Below are 23,751 nucleotides of genomic sequence, written 5' to 3' on the forward strand. Positions count from 1 at the left end.
GATCCTATTGGTTATCAATGCTATCGGTTATTGACCCCATCGCCTATTGATCGCCCTCCTAACGAAGGGCGGGGGCAGGGGAGGGGAGGGCACAGCCCGGCTCTGAAACGGGGACAGAAACGGCGATTTAGGGCCTGCCCCGCCCCCTCCCGCCCGGGGCCGCTTTCGGCAGAAATTCACCCGAATTTGGGGAAGCGCGGGGGAGGTGACGCCCGGCCGCCTTTTTCCACCCGGGGGTGGCCCTTGACGGGGCGGGGGTGGCTTTTTTTAGTTAATTAATCGTTATTTCTGGGTTTACGCCTTTTTTTTTTATTATTTTTTTTTTCGGGAGGCCCGGCCGGGCTCAGGATGAGGCTGGGTGGCCAAAATCGTCGGCGCGGACCCAAAGCTCTCACTTACGGACCCGAAAATTCTCCGTTACGGCTCTTCGAACGCCGGCGTGGACCTAAAAAAGCTCCGTTACGGACCCAGAACTTCATCCTGGAGCCCAAAATCGTCACCGGGGAGCCCCAAAATCGTCATTGTGGAGCCAAAAATCGTCATTATGGAGCCAAAAAACGTAATTTCGGAGCCAGAACTTCGTTACGGAGCCAAAAATCTTCATTATGGATCCAAAAATGTCCATGGTGGACCCAAAAATCTCCTTTATGGACCCAGAACTTCATTATGGAGCCAAAAATCTTCATTACGGATCCAAAAATCTCCGTTATGGACCCAGAAGTTCATTATGGACCCAAAAAACGTCCATGATGGACCCAGAACTTCATTATGGAGCCAAAAATCTTCACTATGAACCCAAAATTCTCCATGATGGACCCAAAAATCTTCATTATGGACCCAGAAGTTCATTATGGACCCAAAAATCTTCATGATGGACCCAAAAATCTCCTTTATGGACTCAAAAATCTCCATGATGGACCCAGAACTTCATGATGGACCCAAAAATCTTCATTCTGGACCCAGAACTTCATCATGAACCCAAAAATCTCCTTTACGGACCCAAAAATCTCTGTTATGGACCCAGAACTTCATGATGGACCCAAAAATCTCCTTTATGGACTCAAAATTCTCCAGGATGGACCCAAAAATGTCCATGATGGACCCAGAACTTCATGATGGACCCGAAAATCTTCGTTACTGCCCCAGAACTTCATGATGGACCCCAAAATCTTCATTATTGCCCCAGAACTTCATGATGGACCCAAAATTCTCCAGGATGGACCCAAAAATCTTCACTATTGCCCCAGAACTTCATGATGGACCCAAAAATCTTTGTTATTGCCCCAGAACTTCATGATGGACCCAAAATTCTCCAGGATGGACCCCAAAATCTTCGTTATTGCCCCAGAACTTCATGATGGACCCAAAATTCTCCAGGATGGACCCAAAAATCTTCATTATTGCCCCAGAACTTCATGGTGGACCCCAAAATCTTCATTATTGCCCCAGAACTTCATGATGGACCCAAAATTCTCCAGGATGGACCCAAAATTCTCCAGGATGGAGCCAAAAATCTTCATGATGGACCCAAAATTCTCCAGGATGGACCCAAAAATCTTCGTTATTGCCCCAGAACTTCATGATGGACCCAAAATTCTCCAGGATGGACCCAAAATTCTCCAGGATGGAGCCAAAAATCTTCATGATGGACCCAAAATTCTCCAGGATGGACCCAAAATTCTCCAGGATGGAGCCAAAAATCTTCATTATTGCCCCAGAACTTCATGGTGGACCCCAAAATCTTCGTTATTGCCCCAGAACTTCATGATGGACCCCAAAATCTTCATGATGGACCCCAAAATCTTCAGGATGGCCCCCAAATTCTCCAGGACGGCCCCCAAACCTTCCGGACTGACCCCGAAAGCGCCGGCAGAGACGGGGGGCCGCCGGGATGGACCGAATCTCGCCCGTTTGGACCCGAAAGGGCGGCGCGGGGGGGGGGGGGGGGGGGCGGGAGGGGGGCTGGGGGGTGGGGGGGCCACCCCGCACCCCAAAAGCTGGGGTACGGCCCCAGGGCGCGGGGCCGAGCCCAAACCTGCGGAATCCAGCCCAAACCTTCGGGGGGGGGGGGGGGGGGAGGATGTGTGGGGCTGGGGAGAGGCGTGGGGCTGGGAGAGGTGTGGGGCAGGGAGAGGTGTGGGGCAAGGAAAGCTGTGGGGCAGGGAGAGCTGTGGGGCCGGGATAGCTGTGGGGTCAGGAGAGGTGTGGGGCAGGGATAGCTGTGGGTAGGAATAGCTGTGGGGCAGGGAAAGCTGTGGGGCAGGGGTAGCTGTGGGGCAGGGAAAGCTGTGGGGCAGGGGTAGCTGTGGGGCAGGGAAAGCTGTGGGGCAGGGAAAGCTGTGGGGCAGGGATAGCTGTGGCTGAGGGATAGCTGTGGGGCAGGAAAAGCTGTGGGGCAGGGAAAGCTGTGGGGCAGGGATAGCTGTGGCTGAGGGATAGCTGTGGGGCAGGAAAAGCTGTGGGGCAGGGATAGCTGTGGGTTAGGAATAGCTGTGGGGCAGGGAAAGCTGTGGGGCAGGGAAAGCTGTGGGGCACGGTTAGCTGTGGGGCCAGGATAGCTATGGGGCAGGGATAGCTGTGGGTATAGCAATAGCTGTGGGGCAGGGAAAGCTGTGGGGCAGGGATAGCTGTGGCTGAGGGATAGCTGTGGGGCAGGGAAAGCTGTGGGGCAGGGAAAGCTGTGGGGCACGGTTAGCTGTGGGGCCAGGATAGCTATGGGGCAGGGATAGCTGTGGGTATAGCAATAGCTGTGGGGCAGGGAAAGCTGTGGGGTAGGGATAGCTGTGGCTGAGGGATAGCTGTGGGGCAGGAAAAGCTGTGGGGCAGGGAGAGCTGTGGGTAGGAATAGCTGTGGGGCAGGGAAAGCTGTGGGGCAGGGGTAGCTGTGGGGCAGGAAAAGCTGTGGGGCAGGGAAAGCTGTGGGGCAGGGAGAGCTGAGGGTCAGGGCTAGCTGACGGTTAGGGATAGCTGTGGGGCAGAAAAAGCTGTGGGGCCAGGATAGCCGTGGGGCAGGGAAAGCTGTGGGGCAGGGATAGCTGTGGGTTAGGAATAGCTGCGGGGCAGGAACAGCTGTGGGGCAGGGAAAGCTGTGGGGCACGGTTAGCTGTGGGGCCAGGATAGCTATGGGGCAGGGATAGCTGTGGGTATAGCAATAGCTGTGGGGCAGGGAAAGCTGTGGGGTAGGGATAGCTGTGGCTGAGGGATAGCTGTGGGGCAGGGAAAGCTGTGGGGCAGGGAAAGCTGTGGGGCAGGGATAGCTGTGGCTGAGGGATAGCTGTGGGGCAGGAAAAGCTGTGGGGCAGGGATAGCTGTGGGTTAGGAATAGCTGTGGGGCAGGGAGAGCTGTGGGGCAGGGAGAGCTGTGGGGCAGGGACAGCTGTGGGGCAGGGAAAGCTGTGGGGCAGGGAGAGCTGAGGGTCAGGGCTAGCTGACGGTTAGGGATAGCTGTGGGGCAGAAAAAGCTGTGGGGCCAGGATAGCTGTGGGGCAGGGAAAGCTGTGGGGCAGGGAGAGCTGTGGGTTAGGGATAGCTGCGGGGCAGGAACAGCTGTGGGGCAGGGAAAGCTGTGGGGCACGGTTAGCTGTGGGGCCAGGATAGCTATGGGGCAGGGATAGCTGTGGGTATAGCAATAGCTGTGGGGCAGGGAAAGCTGTGGGGCAGGGACAGCTGTGGGGCAGGGATAGCTGTGGCTGAGGGATAGCTGTGGGGCAGGAAAAGCTGTGGGGCAGGGAAAGCTGTGGGGCACGGTTAGCTGTGGGGCCAGGATAGCTATGGGGCAGGGATAGCTGTGGGTATAGCAATAGCTGTGGGGCAGGAAAAGCTGTGGGGCAGGGAAAGCTGTGGGGCACGGTTAGCTGTGGGGCCAGGATAGCTATGGGGCAGGGATAGCTGTGGGTATAGCAATAGCTGTGGGGCAGGGAAAGCTGTGGGGCAGGGGTAGCTGTGGGGCAGGCATAGCTGTGGGGCAGGGAAAGCTGTGGGGCAGGGAGAGCTGAGGGTCAGGGCTAGCTGACGGTTAGGTATAGCTGTGGGGCAGAAAAAGCTGTGGGGCAGGGAGAGCTGTGGGGCAGGGAAAGCTGTGGGTTAGGAATAGCTGTGGGGTAGGGAAAGCTGTGGGGCAGGGACAGCTGTGGGGCCGGGATGTCTGTGGGGCAGGGACAGATGTGGGGCAGGGAGAGCTGTAGGCAACGACAGCCGTGGGTCAGGGTTAATCTGTGTCAGGGATTGCTGTGGGGCAGGGATTGCTGTGGGGCAGGGATTGCTGTGGGTCGGGGATAGCTGTGGGGCAGGGATAAAGCCGTGGGGCAGAGGATAGCCATAGGGCAGGGTTAGCTGTGGGGCAGGGATAGCTGTGGGTTGGGAATAGCTGTGGGTCGCGTTTAGCTGTGGGTCAGGGATAGCCGTGGGGCAGGGAAAGCTGTGGGGCAAGGAAAGCTATGGGGCAGAGGATATCTGTGTGTCTGGGGTAGCCGTGGGGCAGGGAAAGCTGTGGGGCAGGCATAGCCGTGGGGCAGAGGATATCTGCGTGTCAGGGGTGGCTGTGGGGCAGGAACATCCTTGCTTCTGGGGGTCTCTGTGGGGCAGGATCTCTCCGTGGGTCAGGGCCAGCCGTGGGGCTGGAGAGACGTGTGGAGCTGGTGCCTCATCACCTCTCCCCCCCCATCCTATGGGGCAGGACGTTCTCCCCCCATCCTATGGGGCAGGACTTCCTCCCCCCCATCCTGTGGGGCAGAAATCCCTCCCCAATCCTATGGGGCAGGACTTTCTCCCCCCATCCTATGGGTCAGGAATTCCCCCCCATCCTATGGGGCAGAAGTTCCTCCTCAATCCTATGGGGCAGAACCTTCTCCCCCATCTATGGGGCAGAAGTTCCTCCTCAACCCTATGGGGCAGAACCTTCCCCCCCATCTATGGGGCAGAAGTTCCTCCTCAACCCTATGGGGCAGGACTTCTTCCTCAACCCTATGGGGCAGAACCTTCTCCTCAATCTATGGGGCAGGACCTTGTCTCCCATCTATGGGGCAGAAGTTCCTCCTCAATCCTATGGGGCAGAACCTTCCCCCCCATCTATGGGGCAGAAGTTCCTCCTCAACCCTATGGGGCAGAACCTTCCCCCCCATCTATGGGGCAGAAGTTCCTCCTCAATCCTATGGGGCAGGACTTCTTCCTCAACCCTATGGGGCAGAAGTTCCTCCTCAACCCTATGGGGCAGGACCTTCTCCTCAACCCTATGGGGCAGAAGTTCCTCCTCAACCCTATGGGGCAGGACCTTCTCCTCAATCCTATGGGGCAGGACCTTGTCTCCCATCTATGGGGCAGAAGTTCCTCCTCAACCCTATGGGGCAGAACCTTCCCCCCCATCTATGGGGCAGAAGTTCCTCCTCAACCCTATGGGGCAGGACTTCTTCCTCAACCCTATGGGGCAGAAGTTCCTCCTCAACCCTATGGGGCAGGACCTTCTCAACCCTATGGGGCAGAAGTTCCTCCTCAACCCTATGGGGCAGGACCTTCTCCTCAACCCTATGGGGCAGAACCTTCCCCCCCATCTATGGGGCAGAAGTTCCTCCTCAATCCTATGGGGCAGGACCTTCTCTTCAACCCCATGGAGGCAGAAGTTCCTCCTCAACCCTATGGGGCAGAACCTTCCCCCCCATCTATGGGGCAGAAGTTCCTCCTCAACCCTATGGGGCAGGACCTTCTCCTCAACCCTATGGGGCAGAACCTTCTCCTCAATCTATGGGGCAGGACCTTGTCTCCCATCTATGGGGCAGAAGTTCCTCCTCAACCCTATGGGGCAGGACGTTCTCTTCAACCCCATGGGGGCAGAAGTTCCTCCTCAACCCTATGGGGCAGAACCTTCCCCCCCATCTATGGGGCAGAAGTTCCTCCTCAACCCTATGGGGCAGAAGTTCCTCCTCAACCCTATGGGGCAGAACCTTCTCCTCAACCCTCTGGGGCAGGAGACCCTTCTGCCCTCCCGCCCCACACCCGGCCGTGGGGCCCTTTCTTTCCTGACCCCCCCCCCCTTTCCTCTCCCCGCCCCACAGCTGCCTCCTCGCCCCCCGCCGTCTTCCCCCTGGGCTCCTGCTGTGGGGCGGCCGCCGGCCCCGTCACCTTGGCTTGTTTGGTGAAGGGCTTCTCCCCTCCCCCCGTCACCGTCACCTGGAGCGGGGCCTCCCCCGCCGCCGTCGCCACCTTCCCCCCCCTCCGTGACGTCACTTCCGGCCTCTACCACCTCAGCACCCGCCTCCACCTGCCCCACGGCGCCCAGGGGCAGAGCTACGCCTGCAGCGTCGCCCATCCCCCCACCAGCACCTCGGTCACCAAGGAGGTCAAAGGTAAAGGGGGCGGGGGGGGGGAGGGGCAGGGGTGGGGGGAGGGGAGGTCCTCAGGACCTCTTGGACCACGCGAGGTCCTCTCCTGGCCCCATAAGTGGGGCAGTGGGGCTGGAGGTCCCTAAGAAACCTTCTACCATGGAAGGTTCTCCTCCGGCCCCATAAGTGGGGCAAGGTCCTCTCCTGGCCCCATAACTCGTGGAACGAGGTGGGAGGACCTCCAAGACCCGTTGGACCATGGAAGGTCCTCTCCTGGCCCCATAAGTGGGGCAGTGGGGCTGGAGGTCCCCAAGAAACCTTCTACCATGGAAGGTCCACCTCCGGCCCCATAAGTGGGGCAAGGTCCTCTCCTGGCCCCATAACTCGTGGAACGAGGTGGGAGGTCCTCAAGACCCGTTGGACCATGGAAGGTCCTCTCCTGGCCCCATAAGTGGGGCAGTGGGGCTGGAGGTCCCCAAGAAACCTTCTACCATGGAAGGTTCTCCTCCGGCCCCATAAGTGGGGCAAGGTCCTCTCCTGGCCCCATAACTCGTGGAACGAGGTGGGAGGTCCTCAAGACCCGTTGGACCATGGAAGGTCCTCTCCTGGCCCCATAAGTGGGGCAGTGGGGCTGGAGGTCCCCAAGAAACCTTCTACCATGGAAGGTCCACCTCCGGCCCCATAAGTGGGGCGAGGTCCTCTCCTGGCCCCATAAGTGGGGCAGTGGGGCTGGAGGTCCCCAAGAAACCTTCTACCATGGAAGGTTCTCCTCCGGCCCCATAAGTGGGGCAAGGTCCTCTCCTGGCCCCATAACTCGTGGAACGAGGTGGGAGGTCCTCAAGACCCGTTGGACCATGGAAGGTCCTCTCCTGGCCCCATAAGTGGGGCAGTGGGGCTGGAGGTCCCCAAGAAACCTTCTACCATGGAAGGTCCACCTCCGGCCCCATAAGTGGGGCAAGGTCCTCTCCTGGCCCCATAACTCGTGGAACGAGGTGGGAGGTCCTCAAGACCCGTTGGACCATGGAAGGTCCTCTCCTGGCCCCATAAGTGGGGCAGTGGGGCTGGAGGTCCCCAAGAAACCTTCTACCATGGAAGGTCCACCTCCGGCCCCATAAGTGGGGCAAGGTCCTCCCCATCTCCACGACCCATGCAATGAGGTGGGACCTCCTCCAGACCCACTGGACCATGGAAGGTCCTCCCCATCTCCATGACTCATGGCATGAGGTGGGAGGTCCTCCAGACCCATTGGACCATGGAAGGTCCTCCCCATCTCCATGAATCATGGCATGAGGTGGGAGGTCCTTCAAGACCCACTGGACCATGGAAGGTCCTCCCCTGGCCCCATAACTCGTGGAACGAGGTGGGAGGACCTCCAAGACCCACTGGACCATGGAAGGTCCTCCCTCATCTCCATGACTCATGGCATGAGGTGGGACCTCCTCCAGACCCACTGGACCATGGAAGGTCCTCCCCTGGCCCCATAACTCGTGGAACGAGTGGGAGGTCCTCCAGACCCATTGGACCATGGAAGGTCCTCCCCCATCTCCATGAGTCATGGCATGAGGTGGGAGGTCCTCCAGACCCACTGGACCATGGAAGGTCCTCCCCCATCTCCATGACTCATGGCATGAGGTGGGAGGTCCTCCAAGACCCGTTGGACCATGGAAGGTCCTCCCCATCTCCATGACTCATGAAATGAGGTGGGACCTCCTCCAGACCCATTGGACCATGGAAGGTCCTCCCCCATCTCCATGACTCATGGCATGAGGTGGGAGGTCCTCCAGACCCACTGGACCATGGAAGGTCCTCCCCTGGCCCCATAACTCGTGGAACGAGGTGGGAGGTCCTCCAGACCCATTGGACCATGGAAGGTCCTCCCTCATCTCCATGAGTCATGGCATGAGGTGGGAGGTCCTTCAAGACCCGTTGGACCATGGAAGGTCCTCCCCATCTCCATGAGTCATGGCATGAGGTGGGACCTCCTCCAGACCCACTGGACCATGGAAGGTCCTCCCCTGGCCCCATAACTCGTGGAACGAGGTGGGAGGACCTCCAAGACCCGCTGGACCATGGAAGGTCCTCCCCATCTCCATGACTCATGAAATGAGGTGGGACCTTCTGAAGAACCCTTGGACCACGCGAGGTCCTCCCCCATCTCCATGACTTCCACCACGGGGTGGGACCTTCCCAAGACCCTGGTGGACCACGCGAGCTTCTCCCATCGGCCCCGTAACTTCTACAATGGGGTGGGAAGTCCTCAAAACCCCTTTGGGCCATGCCAGGTCTTCTCCTGACCCCAGAACTTCTTCATCCTTCCCTCACCTCCCAGCGTGTGAAGGTCCGGCGACGCCCGTTCCTCCGGAGGTCAAAGTCCTCTACACCACCTCCTGCAGCCGCAAGATGGGTGAAGAATCGGTGGAGCTCCTCTGCCTCATCTCCGGCTTCACCCCGGCCACCGTGGAGGTGGAATGGTTGGTGGACGGCATCCCCGGTCTCCTGACGGCCACCCAAAAGCCACCAGGCCGAGAAGAAGGAGCCACCGCCTTCTCCAGCAGCAGCCGGACCAACGTCAGCCGCGACGATTGGTTGGAAGGGAAGACCTTCACCTGCCAGGTCAAACATCCCGCCTCCCACAGCGTCGTGCAGGACCACGCCCGGCACTGCTCAGGTGAGGACGTGGGCCTGGGGCGGTCACACCAGGGGAGGAGGTTGAGGGACCATGATGGGTTCCACCAGGGGAGAAGGTTGAGGGAGCATGGTGGGTTCCACCAGGGGAGAAGGTTGAGGGACCATGATGGGTTCCATCAGGGGAGGAGGTTGAGGAACCATGATGGGTTCCACCAGGGGAGGAGGTTGAGGGAGCATGGTGGGCATCACCAGGGGAGAAGGTTGAGGAACCATGGTGGGTTCCACCTGCGGAGAAGGTTATGTGGCCATGGTGGGCATCACCAGGGGAGAAGGTTGAGGGACCATGATGGGTTCCACCAGGGGAGGAGGTTGAGGAACCATGATGGGTTCCACCAGGGGAGGAGGTTGAGGAACCATGGTGGGTTCCACCAGGGGAGAAGGTTGAGGGACCATGGTGGGTTCCACCAGGGGAGAAGGTTGAGGGACCATGATGGGTTCCACCAGGGGAGGAGGTTGAGGGAGCATGATGGGTTCCACCAGGGGAGGAGGTTGAGGGACCATGGTGGGCATCACCAGGGGAGAAGGTTGAGGGACCATGGTGGGTTCCACCAGGGGAGGAGGTTGAGGGACCATGATGGGTTCCACCAGGGGAGAAGGTTGAGGGAGCATGGTGGGTTCCACCAGAGGAGAAGGTTGAGGGAGCATGGTGGGTTCCACCAGGGGAGGAGGTTGAGGGAGCATGGTGGGCATCACCAGGGGAGAAGGTTGAGGGACCATGATGGGTTCCACCAGGGGAGAAGGTTGAGGAACCATGATGGGTTCCACCAGGGGAGGAGGTTGAGGGAGCATGGTGGGCATCACCAGGGGAGAAGGTTGAGGGAGCATGGTGGGCATCACCAGGGGAGAAGGTTGAGAGACCATGATGGGTTCCACCAGGGGAGAAGGTTGAGGGACCATGATGGGTTCCACCAGGGGAGGAGGTTGAGGAACCATGGTGGGTTCCACCAGGGGAGAAGGTTGAGGGAGCATGATGGGTTCCACCAGGGGAGAAGGTTGAGGGACCATGATGGGTTCCACCAGGGGAGGAGGTTGAGGAACCATGGTGGGTTCCACCAGGGGAGAAGGTTGAGGGACCATGATGGGTTCCACCAGGGGAGAAGGTTGAGGGACCATGGTGGGTTCCACCAGGGGAGAAGGTTGAGGGACCATGATGGGTTCCACCAGGGGAGGAGGTTGAGGAACCATGGTGGGTTCCACCTGCGGAGAAGGTTATGTGGCCATGGTGGGCATCACCAGGGGAGAAGGTTGAGGGACCATGATGGGTTCCACCAGGGGAGGAGGTTGAGGAACCATGATGGGTTCCACCAGGGGAGGAGGTTGAGGGACCATGGTGGGTTCCACCAGGGGAGAAGGTTGAGGGACCATGATGGGTTCCACCAGGGGAGGAGGTTGAGGGAGCATGGTGGGCATCACCAGGGGAGAAGGTTGAGGGACCATGGTGGGTTCCACCAGGGGAGGAGGTTGAGGGACCATGATGGGTTCCACCAGGGGAGGAGGTTGAGGGAGCATGGTGGGCATCACCAGGGGAGAAGGTTTCATGACCATGGTGGGCTCCACGAGTGGAGAAGGGTTGCGTGACCATGGTGGCCACCACCAGTGGGAGAAGGTTGAGTGACCATGGTGGCCATCACCAGTGGACAAGGTTATATGACCATGGTGGGTGTCACCACTGGAGAAGGTTTCATGATCATGAGGGGTTCCACCAGTGGAGAAGGTTACATGGCCATGGTGGCCATCACCAGTGGAGAAGGTTACGTGATCATGGTGGCCATCACCAGTAGAGGTTGAGTGACCATGGTGGCCACCACCACTGCAGAAGGTTACGTGACCACAGTGGCCCCCACCAGTGGAGAAGGTTGCATGACCACGGTGGCCACCACCAGTGGACAAGGTTACATGACCATGGTGGCCACCACCACTGGAGAAGGTTACATGACCATGGTGGCCACCACCAGTGGAGGTTACGTGACCATGGTGGCCACCACCAGTGGAGAAGGTTACGTGACCACGGTGGCCACCACCAGTGGAGGTTACGTGACCACGGTGGCCACCACCACTGGAGAAGGTTGAATGACCATGGTGGCCACCACCACTGCAGAAGGTTACGTGACCACGGTGGCCACCACCACCAGTGGACGAGGTTACGTGACCACGGTGGCCACCACCAGTGGACAAGGTTACATGACCACGGTGGCCACCACCAGTGGACGAGGTTACGTGACCACGGTGGCCACCACCAGTGGAGGTTACGTGACCACGGTGGCCACCACCACTGGAGAAGGTTACATGACCATGGTGGCCACCACCAGTGGAGGTTACGTGACCACGGTGGCCATCACCACTGGAGAAGGTTGCGTGACCACGGTGGCCACCACCAGTGGAGAAGGTTACATGACCACGGTGGCCACCACCACTGGAGAAGGTTACATGACCATGGTGGCCAGCACCAGTGGAGGTTACGTGACCACGGTGGCCACCACCACTGGAGAAGGTTACATGACCATGGTGGCCACCACCAGTGGACAAGGTTACATGACCACGGTGGCCACCACCAGTGCAGAAGGTTGCATGACCACGGTGGCCACCACCACTGGAGAAGGTTACATGACCATGGTGGCCACCACCAGTGGATGAGGTTACGTGACCACGGTGGCCACCACCACTGTAGAAGGTTGCATGACCATGGTGGCCACCACCAGTGCAGAAGGTTACATGACCACGGTGGCCACCACCAGTGGAGGTTACGTCACCACGGTGGCCACCACCACCAGTGGAGAAGGTTACGTGACCACGGTGGCCACCACCACCACTGCAGAAGTTCTGACGCCCGTGACCGGTTCCACCAACGCCCCCCGCCCGGCGCAGGCCCTCAGGCCCTGACGCCCCCCCCCCCTCCACCCCATCCCCGTGGCCACCACCCAGGACCTTGTGGCCACCACCGCCGCCTTCTCCTCCCCGCAGGCGTGGACACCCCCAGCCACTCCAACATTGTCCTCTACGTCCTCCCACCCAACGTGGCCGACCTCTACATCACCCGCAAGCCCAAGCTGCGGTGTTTGGCCACCAACCTTCCCAGCGACTCCGGCTTCCAGCTCTCCTGGATCAAGGAGAAACCTGGTGTCCTCAACCCGGACTTCTTGGACCTCCAGGAGCAGTTCAACGGCACCTACACGGCCACCAGCTCCTTGACCATCTCCACCCAAGACTGGGAAGCTGGAGAACGTTTCACCTGCATGGTGAAGCACAGCGATCTCCACCTGCCCCTCAACAAGAGCGTCTCCAGACGTTCAGGTGAAGGTCTTCTCCTCCAAAAGCCACCCGCCCGCCTTCTCTTCTCCCGACTTCCCGCCGACTTCGGTCTTCTTCTTTCTTCTAGGCAAGGTCTCCCAACCTTCCATCTTCATCCTCCCGCCCCACCCCGAGGAGATGACTCAACCCAAGGTCACCCTCACCTGCTTGGTCTACGGTTTCCAACCCGAGAACCTTCAGGTCCAATGGTTGAAGAACCACGAGAACGTGCCGGAGGACCACTACGTCACCACCCCGCCCCTCAAGGATGGTCCTAAGGAGAGCACCTTCTTCGTCTACAGCAAGATGGTGGTCCTCAAGAGCAGCTGGTCGAAAGGAGACATCTACTCCTGCATGGTGGTCCACGAAGGGTTGCCCATGAAGTTCACCCAACGCCAGGCGCAGAAGGGCCCCGGTAAATAAGGTCTTGGGGTGGGGTGGGGTGGGGTGGAGAAGGAAGAAGCCGCATCTTCACGGCCGCCCCCACCGCTTTGTAGAAGACCCCTCTGTGGCCGCCCGTCTTCCAAGCTCCAATAAAGCCAACGGGTCTCGTCTCGCACCGCCAGGTCTCCGCGGCGTTGGTGTCTTTGGGCGACGGTGGGGGGAAGGGGTGGGGTGGTGGGACAACCGGGAGGGGGGGTGGAGGTGGTGCCACCAAGGAGATGGTGGAGGTGGTGCCACCAAGGAGAAGGTAGAGGTGGTGCCACCAAGAAGGTGGAGATGGTGCCACCAAGAAGGTGGAGGTGGTGCCACCAAGGAGATGGTGGAGGTGGTGCCACCAAGGAGAAGGTGGGGATGGTGCCAGGTTGGAGAAGGTGGAGGTGGTGCCACCAAGAAGGTGGAGGTGGTGCCACCAAGGAGAAGGTGGAGATGGTGCCACCAAGAAGGTGGAGGTGGTGCCACCAAGGAGAAGGTGGGGATGGTGCCACCAAGGAGAAGGTGGAGATGGTGCCACCAAGAAGGTGGAGGTGGTGCCACCAAGAAGGTGGAGGTGGTGCCACCAAGGAGAAGGTAGAGGTGGTGCCACCAAGGAGATGGTGGAGGTGGTGCCACCAAGGAGAAGGTAGAGGTGGTGCCACCAAGAAGGTGGAGGTGGTGCCACCAAGGAGAAGGTGGGGATGGTGCCAGGTGGGAGAAGGTGGAGGTGGTGCCACCAAGGAGAAGGTAGAGGTGGTGCCACCAAGAAGGTGGAGATGGTGCCACCAAGGAGATGGTGGAGGTGGTGCCACCAAGGAGAAGGTTGGGATGGTGCCAGGTTGGAGAAGGTGGAGGTGGTGCCACCAAGAAGGTGGAGGTGGTGCCACCAAGGAGAAGGTAGAGGTGGTGCCACCAAGAAGGTGGAGATGGTGCCACCAAGGAGATGGTGGAGGTGGTGCCACCAAGGAGAAGGTGGGGATGGTGCCAGGTTGGAGAAGGTGGAGGTGGTGCCACCAAGAAGGTGGAGGTGGTGCCACCAAGAAGGTGGAGGTGGTGCCACCAAGGAGATGGTGGAGGTGGTGCCACCAAGAAGGTAGGGGTGGTGCCACCAAGGAGAAGGTGGAGATGGTGCCACCAAGAAGGTGGAGGTGGTGCCACCAAGGAGATGGTGGAGGTGGTGCCACCAAGGAGAAGGTGGGGATGGTGCCAGGTTGGAGAAGGTGGAGGTGGTGCCACCAAGGAGAAGGTGGAGGTGGTGCCACCAAGGAGAAGGTAGAGGTGGTGCCACCAAGGAGATGGTGGAGGTGGTGCCACCAAGGAGAAGGTAGAGGTGGTGCCACCAAGAAGGTAGAGGTGGTGCCACCAAGAAGGTGGAGGTGGTGCCACCAAGGAGAAGGTGGGGATGGTGCCAGGTGGGAGAAGGTGGAGGTGGTGCCACCAAGGAGAAGGTAGAGGTGGTGCCACCAAGAAGGTGGAGATGGTGCCACCAAGGAGATGGTGGAGGTGGTGCCACCAAGGAGAAGGTTGGGATGGTGCCAGGTTGGAGAAGGTGGAGGTGGTGCCACCAAGGAGATGGTGGAGATGGTGCCACCAAGAAGGTGGAGGTGGTGCCACCAAGGAGAAGGGTGGCAACATGGAGAAGTTGGAGATGTTGCACCTGGGGTGGTGTCACCTTTCTCCAAAAGATGGCTCCAACCCCACCCCTGCTCTGGAGAAGACCAAGGGGTCTGGTTGGATGGGCAGCCACCACTTCTCCACCCACCCACCATCTCCAGGAGCATCTCCCCAGGCTTTCAGCACCATCTCCCAACCCTTCGGGGGGACCAATCGTGTCCTCTTCTGCTGGCGGGGGGGCGGTGCCCGATGTCTTCTCCAAGCCTGGAGGGGGGGGGTTGGAGGTTGAAGGCCCAAGATGGGCTTCGGGAGGTGCCTGCAGGCCATGGGGTGGGGTGGGGTGGAGGAGGTGGCGGGGAGGGGGGGTGGTCCCATGGGTGGGTGGGTGGGTGGGTGGGTGGTTAGATGGTTGGATGGTTGGATGGTTGGGTGGTTGGGTGGTTAGATGGTTGGTTAGATGGTTGGTTAGATGGTTGGATGGGTGGTTAGACGGTTGGTTAGATGGTTGGATGGTTGGTTAGATGGTTGGATGGTTGGTTAGATGGTTGGATGGGTGGTTGGATGGGTGGATGGGTGGTTGGTTGGATGGTTGGATGGGTGGTTGGTTGGATGGTTGGATGGGTGGTTGGATGGGTGGATGGGTGGTTGGTTGGATGGTTGGATGGGTGGTTGGATGGGTGGATGGGTGGTTGGATGGGTGGATGGGTGGTTGGTTGGATGGTTGGATGGGTGGTTGGATGGGTGGATGGGTGGTTGGTTGGATGGTTGGATGGTTGGGTGGTTGGTTGGTTAGATGTTTGGATGGGTGGTTAGACGGTTGGTTAGATGGTTGGATGGTTGGTTAGATGGGTGGTTGGATGGGTGGTTGGATGGGTGGATGGTTGGGTGGTTGGATGGGTGGTTGGATGGTTGGATGGGTGGTTGGATGGGTGGTTAGATGGTTGGATGGTTGGTTAGATGGGTGGTTGGATGGGTGGTTGGATGGGTGGATGGTTGGGTGGTTGGATGGGTGGTTGGATGGTTGGATGGGTGGTTGGTTAGATGTTTGGATGTTTGGGTGGTTGGATGGTTGGGTGGGTGGTTGGTTAGATGGTTGGATGGGTGGTTGGATGGTTGGATGGGTGGTTGGTTAGATGGTTGGATGGGTGGTTGGATGGTTGGATGGGTGGTTGGGTGGTTGGTTAGATGGTTGGTTAGATGGTTGGATGGGTGGTTGGGTGCTTGGATGGGTGGTTGGGTGGTTGGATGGGTGGTTGGATGGTTGGTTGGATGGTTGGATGGTTGGTTAGATGGGTGGTTGGATGGTTGGTTGGGTGGTTGGATGGGTGGTTGGTTGGTTAGATGGGTGGTTGGATGGTTGGTTAGATGGGTGGTTGGATGGTTGGTTAGATGGTTGGATGGGTGGTTGGATGGTTGAATGGGTGTTTGGTTGGATGGTTGGTTGGATGGTTGAATGGGTGGTTGGATGGTTGGGTGGTTGGTTAGACGGGTGGTTGGATGGTTGGATGGGTGGTTGGATGGGTGGTTGGATGGGTGGTTAGATGGTTGGATGGGTGGTTGGATGGGTGGTTGGATGGGTGGTTAGATGGTTGGATGGGTGGCTGGTTGGGTGGTTGGATGGTTGGATGGGTGGTTGGTTGGATGGTTGGATGGGTGGGTGGTTGGTTAGACGGGTGGTTGGATGGTTGGGTGGGTGGTTGGACGGTTGGATGGTTGGTTAGATGGTTGGATGGTTGGTTAGATGGTTGGTTAGATGGTTGGATGGGTGGTTAGATGGGTGGTTAGATGGTTGGTTGGATGGCTGGTTGGGTGGTTGGATGGTTGAATGGGTGGTTGGTTGGATGGTTGGGTGGTTGGGTGGTTGGATGGGTGGTTGGATGGTTGGTTAGACGGTTGGTTAGATGGTTGGATGGGTGGTTAGATGGTTAGATGGTTGGTTAGATGGGTGGTTAGATGGTTAGATGGTTGGATAGATGGGTGGTTGGATGGGTGGTTGGATGGTTGGATGGTTGGGTGGGTGGTTGGACGGTTGGATGGTTGGTTAGATGGTTGGATGGTTGGTTAGATGGTTGGTTAGATGGTTGGATGGGTGGTTAGATGGTTAGATGGTTGGTTAGATGGGTGGTTAGATGGTTAGATGGTTGGATAGATGGGTGGTTGGATGGGTGGTTGGATGGATGGTTGGATGGGTGGTTGGATGGTTGGGTGGTTGGATGGGTGGTTAGATGGATGGTTGGATGGTTGGTTAGATGGGTGGTTGGATGGGTGGTTAGATGGGTGGTTGGATGGGTGGTTGGGTGGTTGGTTAGATGTTTGGATGTTTGGGTGGTTGGATGGTTGGGTGGTTGGTTAGATGGTTGGTTAGATGGTTGGATGGTTGGATGGTTGGATGGGTGGTTAGATGGTTGGATGGTTGGTTAGATGGTTGGATGGTTGGTTAGATGGTTGGATGGGTGGTTGGTTGGTTAGATGGGTGTTTGGATGGTTGGGTGGGTGGTTGGTTAGATGGGTGGTTGGATGGTTGGTTGGGTGGTTGGTTAGATGTTTGGATGGTTGGGTGGTTGGATGGGTGGTTAGATGGTTGGTTAGATGGTTGGATGGGTGGTTAGACGGTTGGTTAGATGGTTGGATGGGTGGTTAGATGGGTGGTTGGATGGGTGGTTGGATGGGTGGTTGGTTGGTTAGATGGGTGTTTGGATGGGTGGTTGGGTGGTTGGTTAGATGTTTGGATGGTTGGGTGGTTGGATGGGTGGTTAGATGGGTGGTTGGATGGGTGGTTAGATGGCTGGATGGGTGGTTGGTTGGATGGTTGGATGGTTGGATGGTTGGATGGTTGGATGGTTGGATGGGTGGTTGGTTGGATGGTTGGTTAGATGGGTGGGTGGTTGAGTGGGTGGGTGGGTGGTTGTTTTGTCAATGGGTTGGGTGGCTGGGTGGTTAGCTGGTTAGATGGTTGGTTGGGTGGTTAGATGGAGGGTTGCTTGGTTGGTGGGGTGGTTGGATGGTTGGATGGGTGGTTGGTTGGATGGTTGGATGGTTGGTTAGATGGATGGTTGGTTAGATGGATGGTTGGTTAGATGGGTGGTTGGATGGGTGGTTAGATGGGTGGTTGGATGGGTGGTTGGATGGTTGGATGGTTGGTTAGCTGGTTGGATGGTTGGTTAGCTGCTTGGATGGTTGGTTAGATGGTTGGATGGTTGGATGGTTGGATGGTTGGATGGGTGGTTGGGTGGTTGGATGGGTGGTTGGATGGTTGGGTGGGTGGTTAGATGGTTGGATGGGTGGTTGGATGGTTGGTTAGATAGTTGGCTGGTTGGTTGGTTAATGGGTTGGTTAGTGGTTGGTTGGTTGGTCAGTCGGCTGGTTGGTGGGTTAGTTAATGGGTTGGTTGGTTGGTCGGTCGGTTGGTTAGTGGTTTGGTTAACAGGTGGCTCGGTTGGTTGGATGGTTGGTTGGTTAGCTGGTCGGTTGGTTGGTTGGTGGGTTGGTGGGTTGGTTAACGGGTTGGTTGGTTGGTTGATTAATGGGTTGGTTGGTTGGTTAATGGGTTGGTTGGTTGGTCAGTCAGTCGGTTGGTTGGTTGGTTAGTGGTTGGGTGGGTGCTTGGTTAATGGGTGGGTTGGTTGGTCGGTTGGTCGGTTAGCTGGTTGGTTGGTTGGTTACTGGGTTGGTTGATTGGTCGGTTAGTGGTGGGCGGGTTGGTTACTGGGTCGGTGGGTTGGTTACTGGGTCGGTTGGTCGGTTAGTGGTCGGCGGGTTGGTTACTGGGTTGGTTACTGGGTTGGTTAGTGGTCAGTGGGTTGGTTACTGGGTCGGTTGGTCGGTTAGTGGTGGGCGGGTTGGTTACTGGGTCGGTGGGTTGGTTACTGGGTCGGTTGGTCGGTTAGTGGTGGGCGGGTTGGTTACTGGGTCTGTTGGTCGGTTAGTGGTCAGCGGGTTGGTTACTGGGTTGGTGGGTTGGTTACTGGGTCAGTTGGTCGGTTAGTGGTTGGCGGGTTGGTTACTGGGTCGGTGGGTTGGTTACTGGGTCGGTTGGTCAGTTAATGGTCAGTGGGTTGGTTACTGGGTCGGTTGGTCGGTTAGTGGTTGGCGGGTTGGTTACTGGGTCGGTTGGTCGGTTAGTGGTCGGTGGGTTGGTTACTGGGTCGGTTGGTCGGTTAGTGGTGGGCGGGTTGGTTACTGGGTCGGTTGGTCAGTTAGTGGTCAGTGGGTTGGTTACTGGGTCGGTTGGTCGGTTAGTGGTGGGCGGGTTGGTTACTGGGTCTGTTGGTCGGTTAGTGGTGGGCGGGTTGGTTACTGGGTCGGTTGGTCGGTTAGTGGTGGGCGGGTTGGTTACTGGGTCGGTTGGTCGGTTAGTGGTCAGCGGGTTGGTTACTGGGTTGGTTACTGGGTCGGTTAGTGGTGGGCGGGTTGGTTACTGGGTCGGTTGGTCGGTTAGTGGTTGGCGGGTTGGTTACTGGGTCGGTTGGTCGGTTAGTGGTGGGCGGGTTGGTTACTGGGTCGGTGGGTTGGTTAGTGGTCGGTGGGTTGGTTATTGGGTCGGTTGGTTGGTTAGTGGTGGGCGGGTTGGTTACTGGGTTGGTTACTGGGTCGGTTAGTGGTCGGCGGGTTGGTTAGTGGGTCGGTTTGTCGGTTAGTGGTCGGCGGGTTGGTTACTGGGTCGGTGGGTTGGTTACTGGGTCGGTTGGTCGGTTAGTGGTGGGCGGGTTGGTTACTGGGTCGGTTGGTCGGTTAGTGGTGGGCGGGTTGGTTACTTGGTTGGTTACTGGGTTGGTTAGTGGATGGCGGGTTGGTTACTGGGTCGGTGGGTTGGTTACTGGGTCGGTTGGTCAGTTAGTGGTGGGCGGGTTGGTTACTGGGTTGGTTACTGGGTCGGTTAGTGGATGGCGGGTTGGGTTGGTTACTGGGTCGATGGGTTGGTTAGTGGTTGGCGGGTTGGTTACTGGGTCGGTGGGTTGGTTACTGGGTCGGTTGGTCGGTTAGTGGTCAGCGGGTTGGTTACTGGGTTGGTTAGTGGGTCGGTTAGTGGTGGGCGGGTTGGTTACTGGGTGGGTTGGTCGGTTAGTGGTCGGTTGGTTGGTTACTGGGTCGGTTGGTCGGTTAGTGGTGGGCGGGTTGGTTACTGGGTCGGTGGGTTGGTTACTGGGTCGGTTGGTCAGTTAGTGGTGGGCGGGTTGGTTACTGGGTCAGTTGGTCGGTTAGTGGTGGGCGGGTTGGTTACTGGGTCAGTTGGTCGGTTAGTGGTGGGCAGGTTGGTTACTGGGTCGGTGGGTTGGTTAGTGGTCGGTGGGTTGGTTATTGGGTCGGTTGGTTGGTTAGTGGTGGGCGGGTTGGTTACTGGGTTGGTTACTGGGTCGGTTAGTGGTCGGCGGGTTGGTTAGTGGGTCGGTTGGTCGGTTAGTGGTCGGCGGGTTGGTTACTTGGTTGGTTACTGGGTTGGTTAGTGGATGGCGGGTTGGTTACTGGGTCGGTGGGTTGGTTACTGGGTCGGTTGGTCAGTTAGTGGTGGGCGGGTTGGTTACTGGGTTGGTTACTGGGTCGGTTAGTGGATGGCGGGTTGGGTTGGTTACTGGGTCGATGGGTTGGTTAGTGGTTGGCGGGTTGGTTACTGGGTCGGTGGGTTGGTTACTGGGTCGGTTGGTCGGTTAGTGGTCAGCGGGTTGGTTACTGGGTTGGTTAGTGGGTCGGTTAGTGGTGGGCGGGTTGGTTACTGGGTGGGTTGGTCGGTGGGTGGCGTCTCCAGAGATCGAGGGGTTGGTTGATGGACAGGTGGGTGGGATGGATGCGGGGACGGATGAAGCCTACAGAGATGCAGGGGGTGGTGGATGGAGCCATGGACATTTGGGATGGACGGATGGACAGATGGATGCTTGAAGCCTACAGAGATGGATGGTGGACGTTTGGGATGGATGGGTGGACAGAAGGACAGCTGGGTGGACAGATGGATGGCCGGGTGGATGGATGAAGCCTACAGAGATGGATGGTGGACGTTTGGGATGGATGGGTGGACAGATGGATGGATGGATGGATGCTTGAAGCCTACAGAGATGGATGGTGGACGTTTGGGATGGATGGGTGGACAGAAGGACGGCTGGGTGGACAGATGGATGGCCGGGTGGATGGATGAAGCCTACAGAGATGGATGGTGGACGTTTGGGATGGATGGGTGGACAGATGGATGGATGGATGGATGCTTGAAGCCTACAGAGATGGATGGATGGACGTTTGGGACGGATGGGTGGACAGAAGGACGGCTGGGTGGACAGATGGATGGCCGGGTGGATGGATGAAGCCTACAGAGATGGATGGTGGACGTTTGGGATGGATGGGTGGACAGATGGATGGATGGATGGATGCTTGAAGCCTACAGAGATGGATGGATGGACGTTTGGGACGGCTGGGTGGACAGAAGGACGGCTGGGTGGACAGATGGATGGCCGGGTGGATGGATGAAGCCTACAGAGATGGTTGGCGGCTGGATGGGAGGACATTTGGGCTGGATGGACAGAAGGACGGGCGGCTGGGTGAAGCCTACAGAGATGGTTGGGTCGCTCGGTCGCCGGCTGCCCGCCCAGCGGCTGGGTTGGGGCTCGGCGGGTGGGACGGACGGATGGGCGGACACACGGCCGGCCGGCCGGGCCCGGGATGCCCCACCTGACGTCCCCTTCCTCCTCCTGAGCAGAGCTGGACCTCTCGGCCGCCATCTGCTCGGGGGACGAGGACAAGGAGCTGGACGGCCTCTGGGCCACCATCGCCGTCTTCATCACCCTCTTCCTCCTCAGCGTCTGCTACAGCGCCACCATCACCCTCTTCAAGGTGAGCTTCCGTGGGGCCGGGGCGGGGCGGGGCGGGGCGGGGCGGGGCGGAGGTGCCACCGCCCCCCTCGTCACCCTTCTCTGTCCCCACCCAGGTCAAGTGGCTCTTCTCCACCGTCCTCCACCTCAAACAAGCCCGGGGCTCCGCCTACCGCGACGTCCTCAAGGAGGCCGTCTAGGCCCGCCCCGCCCCCCAACGCCCCCTCGGTCACCCCAAAAAAAAAACGTTTCCACCCCCAAACCCCTTTTTCACCCCAAAATCCCCATTTTTCACCCCAAAATCCCCCTTTTTCACCCCAAATTCCCCTTTTTCACCCCCAAACCCCATTTTTCACCCCCAAACCCCCATTTTTCACCCCAAAATCCCCCTTTTTCACCCCCAAATCCCCCCTTTTTCACCCCAAAAACCCCCACATTTCCACCCCCAAACCCCTTTTTCACCCCAAAACCCCATTTTTCACCCCAAATCCCCCCTTTTTCACCCCAAAAAACCCCCACATTTCCACCCCCAAACCCCTTTTTCACCCCAAAATTCCCCTTTTTCACCCCAAAACCCCATTTTTCACCCCAAACCCCCATTTTTCACCCCAAAATTCCCCTTTTTCACCCCAAAACCCCCCACATTTCCACCCCCAAACCCCTTTTTCACCCCAAAATCCCCCTTCTTCACCCTAAAACCCCATTTTTCACCCCCAAACCCCCATTTTTCACCCCAAATCCCCCTTTTTCACCCCCAAAACCCCCACATTTCCACCCCCAAACCCCTTTTTCACCCCAAAATCCCCCTTTTTCACCCCAAACCCCATTTTTCACCCCAAAATCCCCCTTCTTCACCCCAAAACCCCCCTCTTTCACCCCAAAATCCCGGTTTTTCACCCCAAAATCCCCCTTTTTCACCCTAAACCCCCCTTTTTCACCCAAAAACCCCGTTTTCAGCCCAAAAAAACCCTTCTTCACCCCAAAAATCCCCTTTTTCACCCCAAAACCTCCCTTTTCCCCCCCCAAAAAAAACCATTTCCATCCCAAACCCTTTTTTCACCCCCCAAAAAAACTTTTCTCCCCCCAAAAAACCCTTTTTCCCCCCAAAAAAACCTTTTCACCCCAAACCCCCCCTTTTTCACCCCCAAAATCCCCATTTTTCACCCCCAAAATCCCCATTTTTCACCCCCAAAAACCCCATTTCCACCCCAAATCCCCCCATTTTTACCCAAAAAAACCGTTTTTCACCCCAACCCCCCTTCTTCACCCCAAAATCCCCCTTTTTCACCCCAAACCCTCCCTTTTTCACCCCCAAAAAAACCCTTTTTCACCCCAAACCCAGCCTTTTTCACCCCAAAATCCCCTTTTTCACCCCAAAAACCCCCCACATTTCCACCCCCAAATCCCCCTTTTTCACCCCAAAAAAACGTTTTTCACCCCAAATCCCCCTTCTTCACCCCCAAACCCCCCCTTTTTCACCCCAAAACCTGTCCCCGCCCCCAATAAACCCCTGGGCCGCACCCCACTGCGCTCGCCGGGGCTGGGGGGTGCTATGGGGAGCTATGGGGCACTATGGGGAGGTATGGGGTGCTGTGGGGTGCTGTGAGGTGCTATGGGGCACAATGGGGTGCTATGGGGAGCTATGGGGCGCTATGGGGCGCTATGGGGCGCTATGGGGCGCTATGGGGTGCTATGGGGCACTATGGGGAGCTATGGGGCGCTATGGGGAGCTATGGGGCGCTATGGGGTGCTATAGAGCACTATGGAGTGCTACGGGGTTCTATGGGGCACTATGGGGAGCTATGGGGCGCTATGGGGAGCTATGGGGAGCTATGGGGAGCTATGGGGTGCAATGGGGAGCTATGGGGTGCTGTGAGGTGCTATGGGGCACTATGGGGTGCTATGGGGAGCTATGGGGCACTATGGGGAGCTATGGGGTGCTATGGGGTGCTATGGGGTGCTATGCAGTGCAATGGTGCGCTATGGGGTGCTATGGGGTGCTATGGGGCGCTGTGGGGCACTATGGGGTGCTGTGGGGCACAGTGGGGTGCTATGGGGTGCTATGGGGTGCTATGGGGAGCTATGCAGTGCAATGGTGTGCTATGGGGTGCTATGGGGCGCTATGGGGCACTATGGGGTGCTGTGGGGCGCAGTGGGGTGCTATGGGGTGCTATGGGGCTCTATAGGGTGCTATGGGGCGCTATGGGGTGTTATGAGGAGCTATGGGGCGCTATGGGGCTATGGGGCTCTATGGGGTGCTATGAGGCGCTATGGGGAGCTATGGGGAGCTATGGGGTGCTATGGGGCACCATGGGGTGCTATGGGGAGCTATGGGGTGCTATGGGGCGCTAAGGGGTGCTATGGGGCACTATGGGGTGCTATGGGGCTCTATAGGGTGCTATGGGGTCACTATGGGGCTCTGTCGGGCCCAATGGGGCACAAGATGCAATGGGGAGCTATGGGGTGCTATGGGGCGCTATGGGGTGCTATGAGGAGCTATGGGGAGCTATGGGGTGCAATGGGGCGCTATGGGGCGCTATGGGGAGCTATGGGGTGCTGTGGGGCACTATGGGGAGCTATGGGGCGCTATGGGGTGCTGTGGGGCGCAGTGGGGCCCCGCAGCGGGTGCTGGGTGC

The 23,751-nt window shown here is 58.2% G+C and overlaps 1 gene segment (V, D, J or C); it reads left to right on the top strand.

Moving 5' to 3' along the window:
- Positions 1-1,296: 1,296 nt before the first annotated feature.
- Positions 1,297-21,315, top strand: LOC142421520 (immunoglobulin heavy constant gamma 2B-like). The segment is given in 9 exon segments: positions 1,297-1,909; positions 6,048-6,338; positions 8,644-8,982; positions 11,964-12,293; positions 12,379-12,705; positions 12,788-12,887; positions 20,751-20,863; positions 21,004-21,137; positions 21,232-21,315. Coding segments are annotated over 9 exon segments (2,331 nt in total).
- The last annotated feature ends 2,436 nt before the right edge of the window (positions 21,316-23,751 follow it).

Source organism: Mycteria americana, chromosome 31 (genome assembly GCF_035582795.1).
Source record: "Mycteria americana isolate JAX WOST 10 ecotype Jacksonville Zoo and Gardens chromosome 31, USCA_MyAme_1.0, whole genome shotgun sequence".
Lineage (NCBI taxonomy): Eukaryota > Metazoa > Chordata > Aves > Ciconiiformes > Ciconiidae > Mycteria > Mycteria americana.